The sequence below is a fragment of the Trichosurus vulpecula genome, chromosome X (genome assembly GCF_011100635.1).
Source record: "Trichosurus vulpecula isolate mTriVul1 chromosome X, mTriVul1.pri, whole genome shotgun sequence".
In the NCBI taxonomy this organism is placed as follows: Eukaryota; Metazoa; Chordata; class Mammalia; order Diprotodontia; family Phalangeridae; genus Trichosurus; species Trichosurus vulpecula.
In genome coordinates, this window is record NC_050582.1 from 38,139,076 (window position 1) to 38,163,342 (window position 24,267).

Below are 24,267 nucleotides of genomic sequence, written 5' to 3' on the forward strand. Positions count from 1 at the left end.
GAGGACCTACAGTCTAGGGGATTATACTCAGTTGTCCTAGAGTGCACTTTGTTCCATTTTGCTCTGATTTACAGGAAGGAGGGAGGGAGGGAAAGAGAGAGAGAGAGAGAGAGAGAGAGAGAGAGAGAGAGAGAGGTGACTCATGAAGCCTTTTGGTAGCACAGTAGATAGAGAGCTAGTTGCTCTGGGTGTTGGAAAGAAACAAGTTCAAATTGTGCTTCAGACATTTACTAGCTGTATAGCCCTGTGTCACTTAACCTCAGTTTCCTTACCTGTAAAATGGGGATAATAATAGCTCCTACCTCATAGAGTTTTTGTCAGTCAACAACTTAATCACCCACTGTACAACAGGCACTGGGCTGATTGCTGAGAAGACAAAGAAAGGCAAGAGACAGTTGTGGCCCTCAAAGCTCACAGTCTAATGGGGAAGACAACTTGCAAACAATTCTACTTAGCAAATCCATCCAGGATAAATTGGAGATCATTTCAGAGGGAAGGCACTAATGTTAAAGAGGCTTGGGAAGGGCTCCTTGTAGGAGGTGAGACTTTAGCTGGGACTCAAAGAAAGCAAGGGAAGCTTAGGATGGAGTGGCGATAAGGAGGGGAGAGCGCTACAGGTATGGGGGGCAGACAACCAAGGGAAAACACCTGGAGTTGGGAGATGGAGTATCTTATTTGAGCACAGAGACTCAAGTGTCATTGGACTGAAGAGGACATGGTAGGGGGAAGTGGGGCATTAGGCATGAGACTATATTTGTAAATAGCTTTGCAAACTTTAAAGTGCTATGTAAATGTTAGCTATTATTATGGGATATCTGAGCCAGAAGGAACCCTAGGAGCCAATTCTTTTTGCTGGTGAGAAAATGGAAGCAAACCCAGGTTCAGTGATTAGTTCAAGTCCCATAAGTGATTGATGGCAGGGCAAGGTCTAGAAGTCAGTTGTCTTGGCTCCCATTTCTGTGCTTTTTGGTGCTAGGCGTGGGTGTTTCCCCACTTTCTCAGTGCTGCTCTAGGTACATTCAAGAAGATGTGCATAGAGACATATTGCTCAGAGAAGGCCTAGAAACAAATAACTGGATTGTGCTCAGCTAGAGCATGCCTCAGCTCAAGAAAAGCCACAGGAAATTAGGTCAAAAAGTGACATGACGAGAGGGTAGTGGCTAGCCTGGCGTCATGCTTTGTGTACATCAGGAGGTCTGGCTTCACTCAGAACCCCTCATTCAACCCAAATGTCCAGCAGGGAGGCAGCGTAAACAGAGCAGGAATCCATCATGGGACAGGCCCCAATGATATTTTCTGCCCTTCTACTCGCACACCTCACTATCTCTCAGCTCAGTGTCTTTGCCCTGGCTCTCCCCCACGCCTGCAAAGCTCCCCCTTCTCACCTCCTGGCTTCCTTCATGATTCAGATTAAATCCTACCTTCTGTAGGAGGCCTTTCCTGGTCCCACCCCACTGCTAGTACCTTCTCTCTAAGTGTTCTTCCACAATGGGGTGTGTATGTGTGTGTGTGTGTGTGTGTGTGTAGATGTAGATATAGATAGTAAGTACAGCATTCTTTGCTTGTTGTCTCCATCATTGGAATGTAAGTTCCTTGAGTCCAGGGATTATATTTTGGCCTTTCTTTGTATCCTTTGTATCACAAGGGCTTGGCACAGTGCCTGGCACTTAGTAAGCTTAATAAATGCATGTTGACTAGTTGACCATTATTTTCTCCCTCCCCAAAGCCCTAGTAATTCTACTCATTTTTTACTTTGGTTCACTGGGGGTTGGGGGGGGTGTTCAGCTGGAGTGTACTATAGGGAAGCTGTTGAAAATACACCATAGTTCGACTGCATGGCTCTGTGCAATCTCAGAGTGAATTTGTGTGATCTTTAAAAAGGGGAAGTGTGATACAATATAAAGAACATGGAGATTTGGCATCAATGTTAAGTGCTAGGGATACAGGGACATTGTCATCTCAGGTACCCTATATTTCTGGAGGTGTCCATTTCCCTCAAATATCCATTAAACTCTGGCCAAGCCAGTCAACAGGCATCCTTCAAAGAACCTTTGGGGTCAATGTGAGTGACCAGAAACCTCCACTTTCATTCCTTCCATTGAGGTTCTCTGTAAGAATTTAGGGATTGGAGAAGGCAGAGAAGTCAGAGAGAGTTACTTTGTAAATGGGTAGGGACCAGTCCTGTGATTTCATCGGTAAAGAGAATTTCTGGAAGAAAGTCCATCTAATAATGTAGGTGGCACCCCATCAGCCTTTGAGAGTTACGTGAAGGCACAGAGATGGGAAGTGATTTGCTCACTTAGATCCACATAGCCTAGATGTGTGAGGGACAGGACTTGAACCTGGCTCTTTCTGCCTTCATTCTCCATTTACTTGACTTAGTAAATGGAACTCCAAAATGAAGAGAAGAGCCACCCTGGCTACAGAATGTCCCAACCTGGTGCAGTGAGAACAGAAGTTGACTAAAGTGTCTCAAGCCTGGAGTCTGCCCCTGGTGGCCATGGGAGAAAACACTTGTTGAGATCTCTGTTTTGATGGGGAATTCTCCTCTTCCCAAGGGAACTATTCAGAGTATTGGTCTGTGCCTGGGAATGGCTTCATCTTATTCTGGGCTTGGCACTTGGGAGGAAAGACTGACTCTGGGGGACAGAACTAACACCCTCTCAGATTGGGACCTGCCAGTCGGAGGCCTTGTCAACCAGCACCCGTCCACAACATCTGACAAGCTGCCTTTTAGCCATTGCTTGTAAACCCCTAGGAATGGTGAGACCCTACCTTCTGAGCAGCATTGGCAAGTTTCTCTCTGCAGCTTCAGCCGCTGCTGCTGCTGCTCCTGCTTTTGCCCTCTGGGGCCAAGCAGAACCAAGCTAAACCCTTTTTTACATGATAGCCCTTCAAAGACTCTGGAAGACAGCTATCCTGGCCCCCAATGACTTCTTTTCTGCTTCTGAACATGCCCAGTTCCTGTAACTGATCCCTGTTTTGAATGATGTGAGGACCTTTATCTTCCTTCCGTTTCCTTCCTTTGATTTTTTTCTTTCCAACCACCCCTTCCATATCCTTCCTTCCATTTTCCTTCTCTCTACCCCTTCCTTTTCCCTTGTATTTTCCTTCTTGACATCACCCTCATATGTTCCACTTCTAATGTCTTCACTTAGGACTCAGTGGGTGGCACGACTGGGCTTTGAGTCAGGATGACCTGAATTCAAACATAGCCCCAGCTACTTACTAGCTGTGTGACCCTGGGCAAATCACTGTTTGCCTCAGTTTTCTCAACAGGATTATGGGGATTATTAGCACCTACCTCACAGTGTTGCTGTGAAAACCAAATGAGATAATATTTGTAAAGTGTTTAGCATAGTGCCTGGCACATAATAGGTGCCATATGAATGATTATTCCCTTCCTTTCCCATCTTGATTTTCCTTCTTTCTAATCACCCTTCTGTTTCCTTCCCTCTATTTTCTTTCTCTTCATCTCTGCATTTTTCCTTTTATTTTCCTTCTTTCCAACCACTTTCCAATTCCCTTTCTTACATTTTCCTTCTCTCAACTCATGAATTTTTTCCTCTAATTTCCTTCTTTCCAACCACCCTTCCATTCCCTTTCTTCCATTTTCCTTCTGCCTCTCAATTTTTCCTTCTATTTTCCTTCTTTCCAACCACCTCTGCCTTTCCTTCTGTCCATTTTCTTTCTCTGTACCCCTGAATTTTCCCTTCTTTTTTTACTTTCCTTTTAAAAATTAATTCCTCCATCTTCTTCCTCACATTTTCCTTCTTTCCATCCCCTGCATTTGCTTCCTCCCATTTTCTTTCTTTCTGATCAATCCCTCCCATTTTCTTTCCTCTCTTCTCTTCCTTTCCAACCACTGCTGTTTCTTTTCTTTACCTTCAACCCCTCTTTTTACTTCCTTCCATCTTCCTTTTACCATCCCCTCCATTTCCTTCTTTCCTTTCCTCCTTCTCTTCCCATCTTTAAAAAGCTTGAAAGAGAAAATGAGGAGGCTAACCCACAGAAAATGGAAGGGTACTTGCCAGAAATCTCCCTAGATACTCGGTACCAAGCCGGCAGGCTTCTCTTTGAAAAAAACACCTGCCTCCCAGACACACACCAGTGTTCCTTATCAAGGACATACACACATGTGGGAGTGAACTGGGCAATAGCTTCTTGAGAGAAGTACTGGAAACTGACTTTGACTGTTAATTGTTTCAGCCATGTTGGTTTAATAAGCCTGGGAAAAAAAAGCCGTCCTTTGCAGTAAGGGGAATGAGCTTGGAGATGTGCAAAGCATCTGGTCTAATGCCTGCGTCAGATTTGAAAAGAGCAAGAGAAAAGGGGGCAAGAAGGGAAGCTGGAAAAGTGATTGGGTTTAGCCAGCGATTGGGATGGTGGACTGGGACATACATATTTGCATTTGAAAATCTGATTCTTCTTCACCAATGGCCCTTATTCCTTCATAGAACACGAGGAAAAAGGAGTATGTAAACGTGCTTGAATTGTGCATGGAAATTGATAGAGGACTGTAAGAGACCAGGCTAGCTTCTTGTATATGGTTCCCGAAAGAGTCGGGGCAGGTTTTGTGTGTGTACTTGGGAAAAAACGGTGGGTGGAAGCAGAGAGAGAAAGAACCTCTCTTCTGGCTAACAGAGGTGAGAGACTGGAGCACAAGGAGCCACAAGTCAGTGATTAAAAGAAAAAAAATAAATACGAATAGCTCTCAAAATTCTCATGTCTTACCGCTTCCTCCCCCTAATCCCTAGGCTCTTCTTGGATCCCATGTTGACCCGAAGAAGGCTGGGAAGTGGGGCAGGATTGGGGTTCAAAAGGACTGCACCATTGGGCCCCAAATGAGCAGTGCTCACAGACCACTGGGTGGCGGGCTGCACGGCCTCCACTGACCTGTGGCTCCTCTTGCCGCAGTCCCGGCTTCTGGTAAAACCGCTGCTGTTTCTGGGGCCACTGGGGAGCCACCCGAGAGCCCTCAACCCCTCTACTCAGTGTCCTCCTAGAGAGGGGGACTTGCTAAAGAGTCCTGGAAAGCTGAGCCCCCAAAGGTTCCCTCAGATCACAGCCCAGACCCACCTCAGCCCTGTGTGCCTGGTCATCACCCTTTCCTCCTGCAGTCTTCCTTCCAGGAAGATGGAGGGGAAGGGAAAGAGGAAATCAACATGCAACACACACGCACAATCTGCAGAAGAGGGGCCAGGTGTGTGTGTGGGGGGGGGTCTGAAACTGGGAGGGGGGAGAAGATAAGGAAGAAGCTGGCTGGGGGAAGTAGAGGTAGGGGAGAAAAGAGGAGGAGGTAAGAGGGAAGAGGGCAGGAAAGAAGGAAGAAGAGATGAGAAAGATGGAAAGAAGAAAAATGGGGAGAGGAGAGGAAAAGGGAAGGAGAGATGAAGGGGAAAAAGAAAGAATGGAGGGCAGAAGAGGAAGGGGAAGAGAGGAAGGGAAAAGAGTCAGGAAATGGAGGAAAAGGAAAGAGGGAAGTAGAGAGGAGAAAGCAGAAAGGAAAGAATATTCATTTTTTTTTTAATCACTGAAATTGTTGTGTCTCTCCTTGGGAAAAGGAAGGAGGAAAAGAGTGAAAGTCTGGTGGCCAGGAAGGCAAATGAGAGGAAAATGAAGGGAAAGGGAAAGAAAGATAGGAGAGCTGGGAAGTAGAAGGGAAAGGAAGAAAAGAGATGGGAGGAGGGAAGCGGAGCGAGGGGAAGGGAGAGAACCGAGGAGAAGAAGAAGGGAAGGGGAGGGGAGGGGAGGAGGGAAGGGAGGGAGCAGAGAAGGGAGACGGTAGGTGAGGAAAGGAGAAAAGAGAGGGGAGGGGGGAAATGAGAGGAACTGAGGGGAGGGGAGAGAAGGGGGAGGAGTAGAGAAAGACCTGGAAAGGAGGGAGAGGAAAGCAGGAGGGAGGAAGGAAGAAGAGAGGAAGAGAGAGGAGAGGAAATGAAAGGGGGAAGTAGAGGGGGACCTGGTGGTCGCACTCTTGGGGCCAGGGTCTGTGGTGACTGAATGGCAAGGTGCGATCGTGCTTGAGGTCAGGGAGCAGCGGCGGCGGTGGCAGCGGCAGCAGCTAGACGGCCAGCTCCGTTACCTGTGAGAGCCCCTTCCAAAAGCTGCTGCTTGCCAACTTCGCCTGCGCGGAGGAGGGGGCGAGAAGTTGCCGGGACCCAACGACGACAGAGAGAGCAGCTCCCCCCTCCCTCCAGCCCCTTACCGCAAAGGGCGGCGTCGGAGGCGGGGGCGGAGGCAGAGAGGAGGGGGGGCGGGAGGCAGGGGGCGGGGGCACCACTGCCCTGGACCTGTTTGGTTTGGACTTGAGCTCAGAGCGTCGTCCAGAGCGGAACGGAGCGCGCGCCTGTGGCTCTGCCTCTGTCTGGGACTGGGCTTGCTGCTGCTGCTACTGCTGCTGCTGCGTGCGTCCGTCTGTCTGCATGGTGTGTGCGCGCGCTCCGCGCGCTGTGTGTGTGTGTGCGCGTGTGTGTCCTCGAGGCCAAGGGGCCAGCGGCTCTGTCCTGCTCCTGCTCACTCGCTCCCTGGGTGCCTGGTGTGCTGGACGCAGGTTGAGCGCTCTCTGCCTCTCTTTCTGCCTCTCCCTCTGTCTCTCCCTCTGTCTCTCCTTCTCTTTTCGTCTCTCCGCCTCTCTCTCCGCCTCTCTCTCTTTCTCCATCTTCTCTCTCTCCCTCTCTCTGTCGCTCTCTCTCTTTGCCACTCTTTTATTCTCTTTCTCCTTCTCTTTCTCCTTCTCTTTCTCTTTCTCCCTCTCTCTGCTTCTGTCTCTCTCTCTGCCCCTTTCTCTTTCTCTTTTTTCCTCTCTCTGTGTCTCTCTGTCTGTCTCCCTGTGTCTCTGTCTGTCGCTTTCTTATTCGTTCTCTCTCTCGCTCTCTTTCTCGCTCCCTCTTTTTCTGTGACTCACCCCCTCCCCATCTCTGTCCCTCTGTGTGTCTCTGCGGGTCTCTGGGCGTCTCGAATTCCCCGTCCCTCCCCCCTCCCGGGGCCCGGGGGCGGCGCGCGCCTCGCTTCGCCTCCCCTCGCCCACCGCAGCCGCTGCTGCTGCCGCCGCCGCCGTCTGTCATTGCGTTGCGTTGCGCTGCGCTCTTCTCCTGAGGAGTGCAAGCTCGTCTAGGGTGCGGGGAAGCGCAGTATGCTCGCTGCTGTTTTTTCTCTGAGCCTTCGAGTCTGAGGCGCAGGTAAAGAGCAGCAGGGCAGGCGGCAGCGGCAGCGCCAGCGCCAGCGCGGCGGCGGCGCTAACGCCGAGGCGGGCGGGAGCGGCGGCAGCAGCAGCAGCAGCGGGGGGGGACCGGGCGGCAGCGAGGTGCTGGGGCTAGTGGCCATGGCGGCTGCGATCGCCAGTTCCCTGATCAGGCAGAAGAGGCAAGCCCGGGAGCGCGAGAAGTCCAACGCCTGCAAGTGTGTCAGTAGCCCCAGCAAAAGCAAGGGCAGCTGCGACAAAAACAAGTTGAATGTGTTCTCCCGGGTCAAACTCTTTGGCTCCAAGAAGAGGCGGAGGAGAAGACCAGGTCTGGGCAAATTGATTTCATTCTTTATCTTTTTTGCTTTCCGATTTCTTATCGAAGACAGGCTCCCTTCCCCCGCCCTCACCCCTTACCCCTGGACTTTGATTCTCTGTTGGTTTTTTTGAAAGTGGTTTTTGTTTTTGTTTTTTATTTTTTGCATTGCCAGTCGGTGCGGTGCGGTGCGGTGTGTGTGCGTGCGTGGGAAGGCGATGAGTTCCTGGCCTCCTTCGTGACAGTTTCATGTTTGCTGCAGTGCAACTGTTGGTGGGGGGGGGGGGAAGGGCAGGGGAGGGGGAGAAGAGAGGAGGAGGAGAGGGGAGGGAGAAGAGGAGAGGAGGGAGGGGGAGGAGGAGGAGGAGGAGGAAAGGGAAGGGAGGGGGAGGAGGAGGAGGACGGGGGAGGGGGAGGTGAGGGGAAAAGAAGGGACAGGAGGGGGGGGGAAGAGAAGCAACAGAGCCCAAACCAGGAGTCAGCAGAGCCTGCCCGCAAACAAGGCATATACAGACTCCTTCATGCAACAAACATGCGTATCATATGTATTCCTAACAGGGCAGGGCTGTCATGTGAATGGCATAGAAATTTCAGGACGGAAGCTAGGTTTTGGCCGTGTATCCCATTTTCTCCCCCGCCCCAATCCCCTTAGTGTTCTTATAAGAAAACCAGAGGGAATTCTTCTTTCCCCTTGTTCTAAACTGTATTTCTGATCTTTCACCTGCTATCTTACACCCCAGGAGGCAGGGATTTCCCTTGCTTGGCTGTTTCGTTTCTTTTTATCATGTGTCAGTGTCTTGAGGCACAGCTGTGGTGCAGCTTTGAAATCCTTGTCTACCCCCCCCACACACACACACATACACGCATTCTGCATGTATCTTAGCACAGAGCTAGCTGATTAAGCTGAGTAATAATTGAAGGCTGGGACGAATAAATCCTTGATTACCTCATTGTCCTGCCTAGGAGGAAACCTGAAATTGGCAAATTGGGGTGCCTCTGTCCAGACCCAGGGGTAGAAATAGCATGGAGATAATCTTCAGGGGGAAGGGGAGAAGTGATTTTGGCATATCTCTTGGTGTTAAGGGGAAGACATCTAGGCTTGGCGCAGGAAGCCTTTTCTGTCAAGTCCTAACCGAAAGAAGTTCACTGGACCATTTTCTTTCCTTTAACAAATGTAAATATTATTACAGAAAAAGCTACCTCTCCATCTCCTGTCATTTCCATGCTTGTATCTTATACATACGCACGCAGGTCTGGGCACATAGGAAATGGGTTTTTGCATTTCCAAAGTGAAACATGTTAGTGTCATATAAGTCAGCATGAGCATATGACGTGCAAGATGTCTGGACTCTGAAAAGCAGATTTGGGTTCTTGGGATTTTTATGATTAAACCAGGATGAGTTTGGAGTGAAGCCTATTGCATAATCATCTTACTCTTGGATAAGGCTATTGGGATATGCTGTTTTGTGAGATTAAGTTTGAAAATGATTTATGAAATCATTTTTTATCCAGAAAAAAAAAAGCCAACCCCGCATCGCTGCATCTTTTGACCTGTTAAGTAATATACGTGGAGCTCTGAGAAGGCTGTTTAAATTTTAAATTGATAACTGCCTGCGTTGTGCCCTCTCTCCTTTTCTCTTGTCTGTTGCACCTAAGTCCCATTGGATAATTATGAGTTCTTTGATCCCTCTAGGGCTGCGTGTGTGCTCTTTTTGTTTATTTGAATTGAAGTATTTGGGCAGGAAATCTCAATGCGTATGTCTTTTGGTCCCTGATTGGCAAGCAGCTGTAAATTATCTTTGTAGTCCTCCTTTTCCTCCCATATGAGAAATTGCACCTTGTTAAATAGGTAGAATCAGCCATTTGCCAGCACATCCTTAATCTACAATGAGCTAGGGAGGTGCTTTTTAAGTCTGGTGACACACCGTTCAAATCGTAGACATTGTAAGCAGCTTTGATGTTCTCGCCTACATTACAGTGTCGAAAGCCATGTTTAATCATGTTAGAGATTGATTTTGAAACTTGTCGATTTTCATCTTCAGCAGGACGCCTCTACAGCAACGTATTCTGTCAAAGTTGCCACAGAATGTTCTAGAACTGCCCTGTGAAATCAGGGATGATGCAAACCCGTGTTCACATATTTGCAATTAACCTTATGATTGCTTTATTTACAGAGCCCCAACTTAAGGGTATAGTTACAAAGCTATACAGCAGGCAAGGATACCACCTGCAGCTGCAGGCAGATGGAACAGTTGATGGGACAAAAGAGGAAGACAGTACCTACAGTAAGTGCCTAGAGAATAAATAAATAGATTACCTTGGCGTATTTGGTGAAATATTGTTCGTTCCCCCCACCCCATAAGCTCACTTTCTCATTTCCTGACATGGATGCCAACAACATTCTCACTGTACACTCCTGTTTTTTTTTTTAATTTACTGAAAAGGAAGATGGGCACACACACACACACACACACACACAACAATTAAAACAATGACCTATAGGAAATAATGTTGACATCCTCCGAAAAGCAATCCAAATGTCATCTCCATGGCAATCTCGATAGGTTTACGGCTGTCCTTTGGATTTTATTACATTTTCCCCACAGAAAATTTACTCACCCACACACTGAGCCTGAAATAGAGTGTTTTCTCCCCTCTTAAGAGGGGTCTGATCCTAAGAGAATAGAGTTGTTGTTACATGTCATGAAAAATCATCATTCCTACCGAGCATTCACATTTTTTTTCTTCTGATAACTCATACGCTAATTGAGATCTGACGACTTGAGAGATCTTAGACAGATAATGCGATTTAGTTTGTCCTTTCTCGACCAGGGTTTAAGCGAAGACCAAGATGGAGGTTAAAATGGTAAATCAAAGGGAGATATTTCAAAAATGTATGACACCTGAAATTGTGGTTTGGATAAGTTACATTATCCTTAATTATGTGTCCTTTCCTTTACATGGGAGAAGAGGAAAAAAAAAATCATGAGCTCTGAAAGCACTTATTTAAATTATTATAATTTATATCATGCCATTATTTGCACTCAGACTCATTAAATTAGCTACAACATTAATATAAATGTGGTCTCAGAATGTGCAGTGTATTTTCCTCAATTTGTACTGCCTCAGAAATGCTTGGTAAACATCAAGGTTGGTTAGGAACATAGCCCAAAAGAGTAGATATGGTTTCATATTTTCTCTGCTAATGAGTACTCAGCTCCATCTTTATAGCATTGCCCCTTGACAACAAGCCCATAGAGAAGGGTCCCAGTATAAGGTGTTAATAAGTCCTTTAGTGATGTCTTCTGAGCAGATGCCCAAGAGCATAATGCGGAGAGAGCTGCCATCACCTACCCTCAGAAGCCTCTTCTGGTGCTGGGGATGAGAAAAATCCTTAATAACCACTTGAGTTATTGCTTTGCAGCGCGCTGTATTATTGTCGTTAATATTAAAGTGTGTATGACCAGCAATATCCTAGTGAACATCCCTTAATTTACACCTTTCTGCCATTTGCCTCACTGCCCAGCTCTCGGTGATGTGTAAAGCTGAGTTTTAGCTTGATCATTTTTCAAGGATAATGAAGGGTGGAACATCATGCTCATTAATAAAATAATACTGTAGACTATATCTACCTATTACGATTTGGGCAGTGCTCTAACTGATGGGAGAACTTCTGTCCTTTGGAGTGATATATCAGACTGCAGAAGAAAATCAGGACCTTCTGCAGCAGAAAGGGAGTCTCATTTATGTTGTCGATATTAGCTGACCACACCTAGTCTCAAGGTCTCACCCAATTTCATCTTCAGCAGCTTCTCCAGTTCCCACATAAAAGACAATTATTCTGAATCCGGTGCTCACATGTATGTTTTATTAAAAATGAAATAAAAAAGTGACTCATCTTTTATGCTGTGTAAAGACTGATAAACCTAATTCATCTATAGCACATTTTACGAATTGTTTTTCTAGATATAGTAGCTATGTTTATGCAGATGGTCCAAGCTCCATTCCTGCCTTGATTTAACCAAATGCATCACATTTATATTTATATATTTGTGCCCTTCACTTCCCCAATACATATACCTTCTTTTCTTTTTTTCTTCTTCTTTTCTCCTTCCTTCCTTCCTTCCTTCCTTCCTTCCTTCCTTCCTTCCTTCCTTCCTTCCTTCCTTCCTTCCTCTTTCTTTCTCTGTTTTCTTTAATTTTAATAAACCCTTTGACCACACTATTGGAAGGTATTTGCATGGATCACTTTTCTAGGTATATTGAAGCTATTGGCAATGGTCCAACCAGGTAGTAGCTGTTGGCACACCATGATGCGGCACCTTGAACATCTCAGAGGAACAGCACCAGAATAAGGAATAAAGTGTGTCAGTCATAGCATTGATAGCCCAAGTGACAAGAGGCTAGGGATCTAACCTCATAGGCTCTCCATTTAATTTTAAAGGCTATTTTGTATCCTGTGATCCTTGAGAAAAAGTATAATTAAATGATAAAAAATAAAAATACTTTATAATCAATTATGTTCTTTTTCCTCAGAAAGGGCAGGAGCGATATGGAATTACAGAATTATTTCTTGAAATATTTATAACTTTCTCATCAGTTTTTTTAAACGCCTCAAGCAAACACATATCTTTCTATTACTGTTTTATTAATATAGTCTGAAATTAATAAGCACTCATGGAATTTTATTTAGTTTTCTCACTTTACTATCTTACTGAGATATTTAATTTTGATTGGTTTCATGTTACTGGTCATTCCGACATGCCGGGTAGAGGCATTATTAACAAAATTGGTGCTCCTCACACTTGCCCGAATCTATTTATTTATTTCTAAGATATGTGTGGGTATCATATATTTAAGCTTCCATAACATAGATTCATTACAGTGGTAAATGTCAGTCCAATAAAATTCTCATCATGAGAACATCAGCCTTTATAAATTATGTATTTTCCCCTGAAAAGGAAGAGACGATAGACGGTTCATGGAGGCTGCTTTAGTGTAACAGCTTGGGGAGCAACGACAGCTATTTTTCTCGGAAGAATATTTTGCACTGTCCCTTTGAAAGTTCAAGAATACATCTGTTTTAAAGTTATAAGGACATCACATTTGTTGAACCTGCCATCATTTCCCACCTGTATGAAGAGACTTTTATTATTTCCTGCCTTCAAGAAATTGACCAATTTAGCCAAACTGACAAGCACTAGAATACATTGAGTTCTGTGGGATGATAAGCTATATTTATACAGAGGGCTGTTTCTGTAGCTCACATGAAACTGAACCACTATCTCCAAAATGAGAAAAAAAATTTGCTTCCTTTTTATAAAGAGAAATCAGAGAAAATACGTATATCATATAGTAACTTTCCGTTCCAATCTACGACTTGAGCCAGCAAAGGGAGTTAAGAGATTTTAATGGTTTTGTCTTGGATCATAAATAAAAGGTACTAGCTTTGTTGATAGTATGCTTGAATTAATGTCATATTCTTATGAAGAAAGGCTCCTCTCTTGCAAAAAGAGCATGGAGGAAGATGTTGATTCTCTGCCTCCCACCCGAGATGTTCAATTTTGTATTTCGATCCAGACTAACCTCCTTATTTTAAAAAGGCTTTTAACCAACTAAGCCCAATTAGTGTCTATCCCTAGAAGAAAACAGTGACAAAGGGAGAATTTTAATAAGCTCTTCCTTTCTCCTTTTGTTGTTGTTGACTCATTTTTGTTGGGTTTTCATGGAAATTTGTGTTGATGGGTAAAAAAGAAAGAAAGAAAAAGAAAAACTGTAGATTGCAATACACAGTCATCCCTTTCATTTAGGATTCAGTTTGTTATCCTCTTTTGTGGATCGTCAACTTCTTTGGATTCTTCTCCCCAGTTTCACCTCTCATTAAAACCTGAATCAGACGGTAGGAGAGATTAGGAGGTGAAAACCAAATATGTCCATTTTTATGCTTATGAAGGCTACGACTGTCCAGCAAAACCAAAGAGACTCTGAGCCTTTGTTGGTGTGTCTTTGTCATCTACAGCGATATGTAAATTGGATTTAAATATATTTAGTACATTCTTAGCCTAGTACTTGGGACCTTTCAATAAGATCCTAGTGTGGTTGGGTTGGGAAAAATTGTTTAGATCTTCAGCATTTTGTAGTCATGGCCCCTTTAAATAATATAATTGTCTTTCTAGTGATAAAATTCTATGCCGTTTTCCCTTGGCGTTAGTAATCATCAGTCAACAACTGTGCAAGGGACCAGCATTCCATTATATAACATATGCACATATCTGATATAGACCAAGCCTCAGGGATGTGTGTTGCATTGTCAAATATAGCATGAGCTACTGGCTTACAAGCTGTGTCACACATAACAGAAGGGCACCGCTTTTAATATGAGTAGTGAATGGGGTGCCATCAGTGACATGTGGTGTGAATGCTTATATTTTGAACTGTACAATATGTCCTAGCTTCTCATCAGTAACACCCTGAATTTAAGTGAAAGATCCAGCAGAGATTCACCAAAGGAAATCCCTATGTCTTTGCTAGTTTCTCCTGTTGGTGTACTCTAATTATCAGGGATAGGGATGTTGGGGCAGTATGTATACAGAGACAGGAGAAGCCAGATTTTCCCCCTTGGGGTGACCCTGCACTTCCTTCTGTAGACTCATGGTAACCATCTCTGCTCAGGAGTACTGGCTGACCATCTTAAGCACTGTGAGAGGAAATTGATAATTCTGGTTCATAATGTCTTGAAAGAAAGGTGCACGAACTGCCTCCAAAAGATTCTCTTGCAGGCACTATGTTTAAAAAATGTACTGTTATATTTTTATTCACAGTGTGGGAGTGAGTAGACAGCTGGTAGGGGGAGGACGCCCACCGGTTTCCTTCAGTGAGTGGTGTGCGATTGTGAGCAGAGTCTGGGTGTAGGTTTCACACAGTGAAACCTACTAACGGTGAAACACAATGTGGGCCTCTTTCTCACCAGCTGCCTGCCCGCTTGCTCCTACTCTGCAAGTAAAAATAAAATAAACCCAACCAGAGCCCAGTGTTTCCAATAGAAATAAATGTAATATGTCTGTGACCTTTGCTGCTGCCTGATGGTAAGGCTCAGGGTAAACAACCCTTGCCCATCTAAAGATTTGGTTCCTTTAAGGAAGACTACCCTGGGAATATTTCAGGGTAAATGGGCAATATAAATGGCTAGAAATGGGCAATTTAAAAATAAAAGGGTTCCAGGGGTAGGGAACCTGAGGCCTCGAGGCCACATGTGGACCTCTGGGTCCTCAAGTGCAGCCCTTTGATTGAATCCAAACTTACTCTGTGAAGTCTGGATTCAGTCAAAGGGCCTCACTTGAGGACCTAGAGGGCTATGTGTGGCCTTGAGGCTGCAGGTTCTCCGGCCATGGATTAGACTGTTCCAAAGATTGCCAAATGCTGTAATTCTCAGCATTTTACTGGACTGACAGCATTAACTCGATGGTCCTCTTCCATTCCCGCAGTGGGCCCAGACAGATGTTTAGACTGTGCTATGCATGTTTAAAACAGTGCAGGATTATGTATTTGTATGGAACCCTCAAATAAGCCCTTTGGGCTGCCTGTTAGATCCCTGCTGCATCTCTTCCAAGCCTCCTATGGCTCCTAGCTTTACTTGGTTCTTTACCATTACAAAGGATAAGCATCTTAAGTTAAACCTATAGCCAAGTTTATTTACCTCTACATATCAATTGAACCTCCTTGCCCCCACCCCAACTCATTCATTTGCAAGATTTTTTGTGAAAACAGGAAACCTTGAAACAAACATCTTCCCTGGCTGCTCTCAAACCTCTGGAAGAAAACAGAGTAATTTGATCAAAAACCCCAGTGTGTATGTGTGTGTGTGTGTGTGTTAAGGGGGATTTTTATCTTGATAAGATTTTATCTGTGTTAACTTACACACACACACACACACACACACACACACATATATATATATATATATATATATATATATACAAATGTAAGGCACTCAGTTTGCCTGCTTTTAAAATAGAATGTAAAACTAATATGTGTTTATACATATATAAATATATATTTTAATGTCTCAGAAAGGAGTTACCAATCACATTTATTGAAATAATGAGAGAGAAAGCAAAGGAAAAATACAGAATGGAAGAAGGAAAGGCAGACTGAAGTTGAGGAAAGAAGGATAGAAAGATGTAGGAAAAGGAGAGAAAGAGAGACATAGAACCTCAATTGCTTCTGAGGTATGTTAGTAGATGGTAAGCCACATATCTGCAATGTGGGGCATCAGGGTGCCTTGCCATGCACTCGATAACTCCCTAACAGATGAAAGCAACCTTCTCTACCCCCGGAAACAGCTTGCCTACTTTTATTTTCGAAATAGAGCTTTATTTTCCCATGGAATTCTGAGGGTGTTAGATATCTATAACAGAATGAGTTGGATTTTAGAAATTGAATTTGGAGGAGGTGGTCAATGAGCTAGCTATGCCTGAAAGTCCTTTGGACATTCTCATTATGTCTGATCATCTTGCTTGAGAGATTAAAGCAGCCTAATTCCATAGTAGTGAAACCTATAATGGAAACTGCGATTTATTTCATTATTCTAAGCCTTTGACTACTCCCCCAAACCTATTGCAGCTTTGAGATAGAATTGTGTTCCTGTGAAGTGATATCTAGTGGGTCCCAACCAAAACTAAATAAGCCAGTAGTCATAGCAGCCCACGAAAGGGAAGTTTTATAGCCTGGGAAATACCTCTCCATAGAGACTAGGAAGACTCTCTACCCTCACCTTGGAGATGCCAAAAAACAGAGCTTTTTTGGCTATATTCTTTAGCTATCACTAAAAGCTTCAGCCACATATAGATACTGCCCAAATGGAAATTAAGTGTTCTAATTTCTGCCAGAGGACTTTACAGTTTTCCAAGCAGTTTTCTCCTTTCCCTAGCTAGGGTCTTTGGGTTTATGGAATACTACAAGCTATATTTTGTTCTCTTATTGGGGAGAGAGACTTACTAATTGAAAAAAAAAAGAAATTGTGTCCTCAACAACTGTATTCTTCCTAAGAAAGCATTTACTTCTGTAGATTCACACAATCCATGTATAGTGAAGATGAACTATTTTTCTTTTTTGTATGGAAATCATGGTTGTAATATTTTGTTTTTTCCCCATCTCAGCACTGTTTAACCTCATACCTGTGGGGTTACGAGTGGTGGCCATCCAAGGAGTTCAAACAAAATTATACCTGGCAATGAACAGCGAGGGATACCTGTACCCATCGGTAAGTTGTATAGTGTGTGCGCGTATGTACTGTATTAATATCTATGGTAATGATGAGAGGAGCAGAGGTGGAGGGGACCTTAGAGAGAATCTTGTTCAACTCCTTTATTTTGCAATTAAAGAAACCAAGTCCCAGAGAGGATAAATTCATTTGCCTCAGATGCCATAGGTAACAGATGGTTGGGGCAGAATTTAAACCCAGGTATTCTGGCTCCAAATCCATTGCTCTTGCAATTATTCTGGGTTTTGTCAAATAAAATTAAGAGAAGTCTCTTGACTGCTTTTGCTCTGATGTTTTCCGCTGTCACCAGCAGCTGGCTGACCTCTTAGAGGGGTGCTGCATTAGGCAAAGCGTTGGACTAGCTGAGCTCTAAAAAATCGTGTCTGATACAACGTTAAAAGTGCTCATTGGCACTGCAGGGAAAATTGGTCTTGATGGAAATTGAACCTTTGTATAGATAAATGGCTTCATGGGAAAATCATCTACACTTCAGCATTAATCATTTAAAGCTAACACTATTTCTTCTAAATTGATGAGATAGCATCCTTGTATTCGGCATCGCTTTGGTCCTTAATGTACCAGACACTTGGGAGAGTCACAGTGTCACTGGTCTCTCTCAATTTCTGGACCTGAGAAGCTGAGCCAGTTTCTTTTTATTCCTTTAGAAGAGAATGGGATTCCCCTCCCCCTCTGATTGCCTCCAGGGTCCATTGTTCTGATGCTTTATTTGCTCTCCGGGGTTCCAGCTGAATTCCATGGGCATCTTCTTAGTGTTATGATGCTCTGTCTTCCCATCAAATGAGGCTCAACCATTCCATAAAGCCCAGTTTTGCCTTCTCATTGTACTTAGAGGTGGGGAAGGGAGGGAATAAGGGATTCTTTTTAAATTTAAAAATGCCTGGAACAAAAATTTACTCTGACATTCCTAACCCTGGGCCTAAGTGAGGTTTTTTCCCTCTGTTTTGACAAGGAATTTCAGGCGTTACAGTTAGCAGCAAAACCCAAAAAACAAACATTAAACAAAAAACCAAATAAGCCCTAGGCTAAATGTCACAATTTTGATCATATATCAGGGTGTGTACACATAGGGCTACAGATTATATATGGGAAACTAATAGCATAATGCTGGCACATAGTAGTCACTATGCAAATGCTAGCAACTTCTATTATTATTATTGACAAGCTAGCCTGCAAGAAGGGGAAAGTTTTCACTGTAATGTTAGATGTCTCTGAAATTACATAGGAATTAAGTCCTTTAATAAAGCTCAAACATTTTTGCTTAAATCTTTTTTTTCTGATATGACCTATGACAGATTTCTTATTTGCCAATCAGAAATATATGGTGACTTCAGTGTCCTAAATTTTTTACTTCACTTGAGTTCACTGAGATAGAGGAGCTGTATAAGGAACCCAGGATTCATGAAGATGTCCCAATTTGTAGAAAAGGAAAAACATTTCCAGGAGCCTTGCTTCTCTATTTTTCCCTTGAGCCTCAGCGGAAAATAGCCATTGGTATGGCCCCATGATCCCTATGAATCTGTTTTGCTAAGCAAGGGTAAGGATTTGTAGTAAACTTCCAAAATATGTCCCTTAGGTACGAAAGGTTTGGGCAGTCCTCAAGATCAGAGGAAAAAAAATGGTCTGTTCTGTGGTATTTGTGTGTTTCCTTAAGGCCAATTAGCCTTATAATAACAGGTTTTTAGCTCTCCTCACTTTGATGGACAGGATGCCTAACCGGACGTGAAAATAGGTACGTTTTTTTGATAATGCAGTAACTTCTTCCTGAAGCATATTCAGGATCCATGTACAAATGAAATGCTCTGGACTTGGTTCTGAGAAACAAACCTCAGCAGATATAGAAGCATACTTTTGGGAAGGGGAGATGAGGGGCTAATGCTGAAAAGGAGCCCCATCACAATAAAGTCCAGTAGCTTGTTGGGGTGGGTGGGAGGAGAAGGTAATCAAAGATATCTACCTAGCATCTCCTCAGTTTGGAAGAAGGTGCCTCTCATTGAAATTTGGGCAAACCTTCGAGGCGAGGCGGAAAATGAAGAGAAATATCACACAAGAAAGCCAGAGACTATTTAGTCTTTAACACAGTGTCTGACACATAGTAGGCTCTTAATAAATGCTTATTCCCCCTTTTTTCCTCCCTCTCTCCTTGTCTGCTCATTTAAGAACATTTCTTGGGCAGCCCTAGCGATTCACACAGAACATAGGGATAGATTCCAGAAAGTTTCAGTCATTTTAGGAATCTGAGTTCTAGAATGGGTTAGAAAGTGAAGCTAGAAATGTTTGGGGCAGGTGCTCAGTCCATGAGATGATTTGGAGGATGGCTAAGCCATTCATCCTCTGTCACCCTATCACACCCAAGAACACTGGTCTACACAAACCATAATTTTGAGCCAGTTTCTGCCCTCTAATCTGGAAAAGAGAGAGTGGAGGCCCAATCCTTCAGATGGGCGGAAAGGTTGGGCAACAGTTCTCTTTCCATAAAGGTATGGTTTCCTTAATGAGCACTAGCTTCAGGAGGAGTGGAGACTAGTTAACAGGGAGGTGTCCCAGAACATAGATTTTGGGAGAAACTGGAAAATTTTCACAAGGGAGGTTAGGTAACCTTTTTGTAGGTTTTTGAGAATAAGGTCGAAAACCAATAACGTACATTTATTTCTCAAAGGTAGGGGGAGGCTTAGAATGTATTACATCACTAAGTAAGCATTTATTAAACACCTCCTATTTGATAGACACTGTGCTAGGCAGTGGGGATACAGAAACAAAAATAGATATGGGAAACTAATAGCATAATGCTGTCACATAGTAGTCACTATGCAAATGCTAGCAATTACTGTTATTGCTTAGTATTGACTCTGCTCACAAGGTGTTCACATTCTCCATAGAGCATATATCCACAGATAATTAAATAGAGAATATATACAAAGTCAATTTCCTTCTAGCCCTGTGACTGAATTAAAATTCAATAGCCCTTTGGTTTGAGTTGAGGCTAGCGATGAAAAATCCCTCTGTGGGCTCTTTTGATCTAGTGATTAGCAATCATTTATAATGCACAAGTTATTAAAAAGATTAGTGCTAAAGTAAATTCAGTTGGAGTTGCTCCCTTCTTCATAAATATCCTGTGTGGTTTTAGTTAACTACATTATTCATTAATTCGTCTTAGAAATTCTTCCAAAGTTTTTGATTTGGAGAGCAAAAACAATGTAGTGCAAGTGCATTCGACTTGGTATTGAGAATCCTGGGTTTTAATTCTGCCTTTAACACTTATTAGGCAGTCACCAGGGTCTAATGGCCAATTTTAATATTCGTAAAGTGGAGACGATAGTAGTATTAGCACTTACCTCAGAGGGTCATTGTATTTTGTTAAATGAATTCATGAGTTCTTTATAACTAAAATAAACAAAGCATCTTCTAACTAAAACCGGCCAAATTTGGTGTATTGATCAAAGCTTAGATTACCAAAGCAACTGTGCCCTTATTTTAAGCACAAATTGGTAAGTTAGTGTCAATAGTGATTTTGGTAAAAGTTGATAGGTTTGTACTTTACATTTTGGGTGACTGCTAAGAGTTATTTATGCATCTTCTTAGGGTCCAATCAAAGGTTAGTTTAGTGCATTTTCATTGAGAGAAAGGAGTTTCCTTACACACACGCATGTACACACACATATACACACCATCCACACCATCCACCCCAACCCAAAACATTCTGGGTTAGTGGTTAGTTTGCTGAAATCAAAAGCTCATCAGACTAGGTTTCTTTGATTATAAGCAGAACCTATTGGATCTGACAATACCAATAATACAGATGTGATCAGTCTATCAACCTGTAGTATCTGAGGTGATCTTCTGCCAAAGACTGATGATTTTCATTGGAAGACAGTTTTAGTTCTCTCTTGGTGCCTGTCTTTCAGTTAAAAAATTGGGAGATACAACCAACCTCTAATGAATACAGCAATTAAATAACTGCCTTTCTAATTCTTCAATATATGGTTGGAACGAGGTTTTCCTAACAGTAGAAGTTGGCCCATGATATAAAAGAATGATGGCACAACTGTTCAGTCACTGATCTGTCTCCCATATGGAATTGTGACCCTCATAAACTGAGGTGAAGAATAGAATTGGAAGGTCATGAATCATTCTTTATCCAAATAGTCAAAGATATCTTTTAGGGGTTGTACAGCATTTGTATATTTCTGTTTTCTAAGTGCCTGAGTGCAGAGGGTTATAATAGGTATTTAGGGTTAGGGTGAAAAATTTCTAGAATGTTCTAAAGAAATAGATGTAGACATCTATGATTATACTCAGAGTTCCCTAGTGCTTTACAGTTAATATTATCTCATTTGATACTCACATCAAGCCTATGAGATGATAATATTCCTAGCTATGGCACTTGACATTTTTCAGAGGGGTTTCATGGTCATTATCCTATTTGAATATTAGCCCAGTTTTACTAGTTAAGAAAACAGGTTTTGAGAGGTAAAGGGACTTGTTTATTGTCCCTAATGGTAGAGCAGGGCTTCAAACTCACTTCTTTCAACTCCAAATTCATTGTTCTTGTTACTAGTCCCCAGAGTAAGAAATAGTGTTTCTAAGTGTTAAAGAGGACTAGATATAGATAGATAACCGGTGTAATCTCAGATGGATGAAAATATTGGCTTTTTCTACTAGCAGTTCTTCAGGACCCAGAATGAACTAACATTTTCTTACATTTGTGCTAAATTGAGCTATCAATAGAAACTTATTAACAATGGAGCTGCTCGGTTATGATATCTCAGTAAAAGGGCGGTTGTCCGCTAGCTGATGGTCTCAGAACCAAGTCCAGTAACTGATATTTTGTATTAGTGATTTATTTCAGGACTGGTCTGCAAAAGTTTTCTATTGTCAGTTATACTATCCACAAGCAGATTGTGTTCCTACTTGTAACCAAAGTCACTTCAATACCACTGATAGAAATTCTCTTAATAATGGTTAGCCCTTTATGGGGGCTCTGCAATTGAAAAATAGCCTAATTTATCTTCAGTTTTCTGTTTGCCCCTTGATTGCCCCCTCTAACCCATTAAAAGCAACAGAAACAACAATATTAGTTGTGGTTTGTTTGTTTATTTGTTTGTTTTTCTTTGATCTCAGGATTCTTCTATATTCCCTAACTTTTTCTTGTTGCCATGGGGGACAGACTTGGTCTAGGTTCAAATGATAGTCAGAAGCCATTTAGGGCTTAAGGAATCATAATTCATCATCATTCCTTAATGCATTTGCTTTCATCCATAATTATTACTGAAGACTTTCTAGCACATGAAAAGGGCTCAGTGTGATTCAGAATCTTTCATCTTACCTTTGGCATTTCATCATCAGTAATATCTTGAACAGTTCACTTGCTTGCACACAAGCCCATCAGAGCATCTTAGAATGTTTCTGTAGCATTTTACAGCTTAGCAATTAGTCTCTGTACCTTACTTTGTTTGATCCTCTGTGAAATAATAAAATAATAATAGCTTGATTTTACATAGCTCTGAAAAGAAACATATTTACAGTATTTACCTTAGTGCTAGAGCCTTCCCTCTGTTGTTTATATCCAATTTTTCCTGTATCAGGCTTGTTTGTTTATATTTGTTTGCATATTCTCCCTCATTAGACTGTGAGCTCCTCAAAGACAGGCTTTCTTTGTTTATAGTTGTTTGCATAGTCTCCCTCATTAGACTGTGAGCTCCTCAAAGACAGGCTTTCTTTTGTCTTTCTTTGTATCCTTAGCACTTAGCATAGTGCCTGGCACATACTAAGTGACTAAATGACTGTTAGCTGACCTTTGATGTTTCATTATCAGTATATGGTGGTTAGTTCACAGATTATACACAAGCCCATCAGAGTGGCTTGGAATGTTTCTATAGCATTTTACAGCTTAGCAATCAGTCTCTGTGTATTACCTTGTTTGATCTTCACTACAACTCTGAAATAATAAGCTCAAATTTACATACCTCTGAAAATAAATGTGCTTATGGCAGTTATCTTAATGTTAGAACCTTCCCTCTGTTGATTATCTCTAACTTAGCCTGTTGTCTCCCCTGTTAGACTGTGAGCTCTTTGAGGGCAAGCTTTCTTTCACCTTTCTTTGACTCTCTAGTGTTTATTACAGTGCCTGGCACATTGTAGGTTCTTAATAACCCTCTGATTCAGGACTGCATAATAAATATTCTCTTTTAGGAAAAAAACAAGATAATTTCCATTTGGGGAATGACTACTTCTTAATTTTATGATCCAGAGGAAGGGACAGTATAAAACTACAGGTAAAACCCAAAGTCTTTCTGTTTGCCTTTGGATTTTACCATGCTAATTATATTTAGCCTTGTGTTTCCTGAATGGAGGAAATTTGCTGTAGTGGAAAGATTATGAGCCTGTAATGTTCAAATCTGAGGTTAGTGGTGCAAGTAGTTTTTATGTTCATTTGACAGGTGTGGAAACTGGAGGTTAGGAAAATTATTTTGACATTGCCCAATGGTATACTGAAATCAGTGGCAGAGCTAGAATGGAAATGGACCCAGGTGAGTCAGTTGATCAATAAATTCACCAAATAGTCCATGAAAAGCTTAGATAAAGCATGTCACCTATACAAAGATATAAACTGAGGTAGAGTAACTCACATGTGTCAGAAGCGGAGAAAGCAGAATCCCATCCTCTGGTTGTTTGGCTATCTTGGCTATTAATCAACTGTTAGTGAAGAAAAGACGAGGTCACATTTTCCAGGCATGTTGAAAAATTGTTTTCACTAAAATAATGTTTAATATATATTAGAATTTGACAGCAGATGGAGTTTGTATAAAAATGTTGATAATTTGCCTAAGTTATCCTATCAATTGGAATTTACCAGATACCTGACTTATTTAGTTCTTGGATTTCTTTATAGAGCAATTTAAAGTCTAATTTTCAGTGGTGAGATTTTACATTTATACTTTGTTTTATAAATAGGAGAAAAAGCAACATGAACCTTTATGAGCCCTAATATCTGCTCCATAAAATGAGAGAATTGGATTGTGCCTAGTCACTTTCCAGTTGCAAATAGTCATATACAGTAAATCATTATTCAATATGATAGCCACTCATCCATTGCCTCAACTTAGGACATAACCTCTCCTAAAATAAGACACGTAAGAGTGCTTTATGCATCCTCATCCTCATTACTGAGCTGTTCTTAGCAATACAGTGATTCAAGACAACTCTGAAGGATTTATAATGAAAAATGCTATCCATCCCCAGAGAAAGAACTGATGGTGTATGAATACAGATTGAAGCATACTTTTTAAAAAACTTTATTTTTATTGAATTTTTATCTATGTTTTCTTTTGCAACATGACTTTATGGATATGTTTTGCATGACTACACATGTATGACCTATATCAAATTGCTCGCCTTTTCAATGAGGGTGGGGGGAGGGAAGAAGGGAGAGAATTTGGAACTCATAGTTTGAAAAAAGAATGTTAAAAATTGTTTTTACATGTAACT

At 42.3% G+C, this 24,267-nt stretch overlaps 1 protein-coding gene across 3 annotated transcripts in view; it reads left to right on the forward strand.

The window, feature by feature from the left end:
* The window catches only part of FGF13 (fibroblast growth factor 13), a 499,638-nt gene that overhangs the window by 393,053 nt on the left and 82,318 nt on the right, over positions 1-24,267 (forward strand). For 2 of the 3 annotated variants that reach the window (XM_036740119.1, XM_036740118.1), the window contains exons 4-5: positions 9,674-9,784; positions 16,658-16,761. In XM_036740119.1, the coding sequence (XP_036596014.1) occupies positions 9,674-9,784; positions 16,658-16,761 (215 nt within the window). Of the gene's footprint in view, positions 1-7,185; positions 7,512-9,673; positions 9,785-16,657; positions 16,762-24,267 lie in introns of those variants that run through there. The other variant, XM_036740121.1, reaches the window with a different exon arrangement.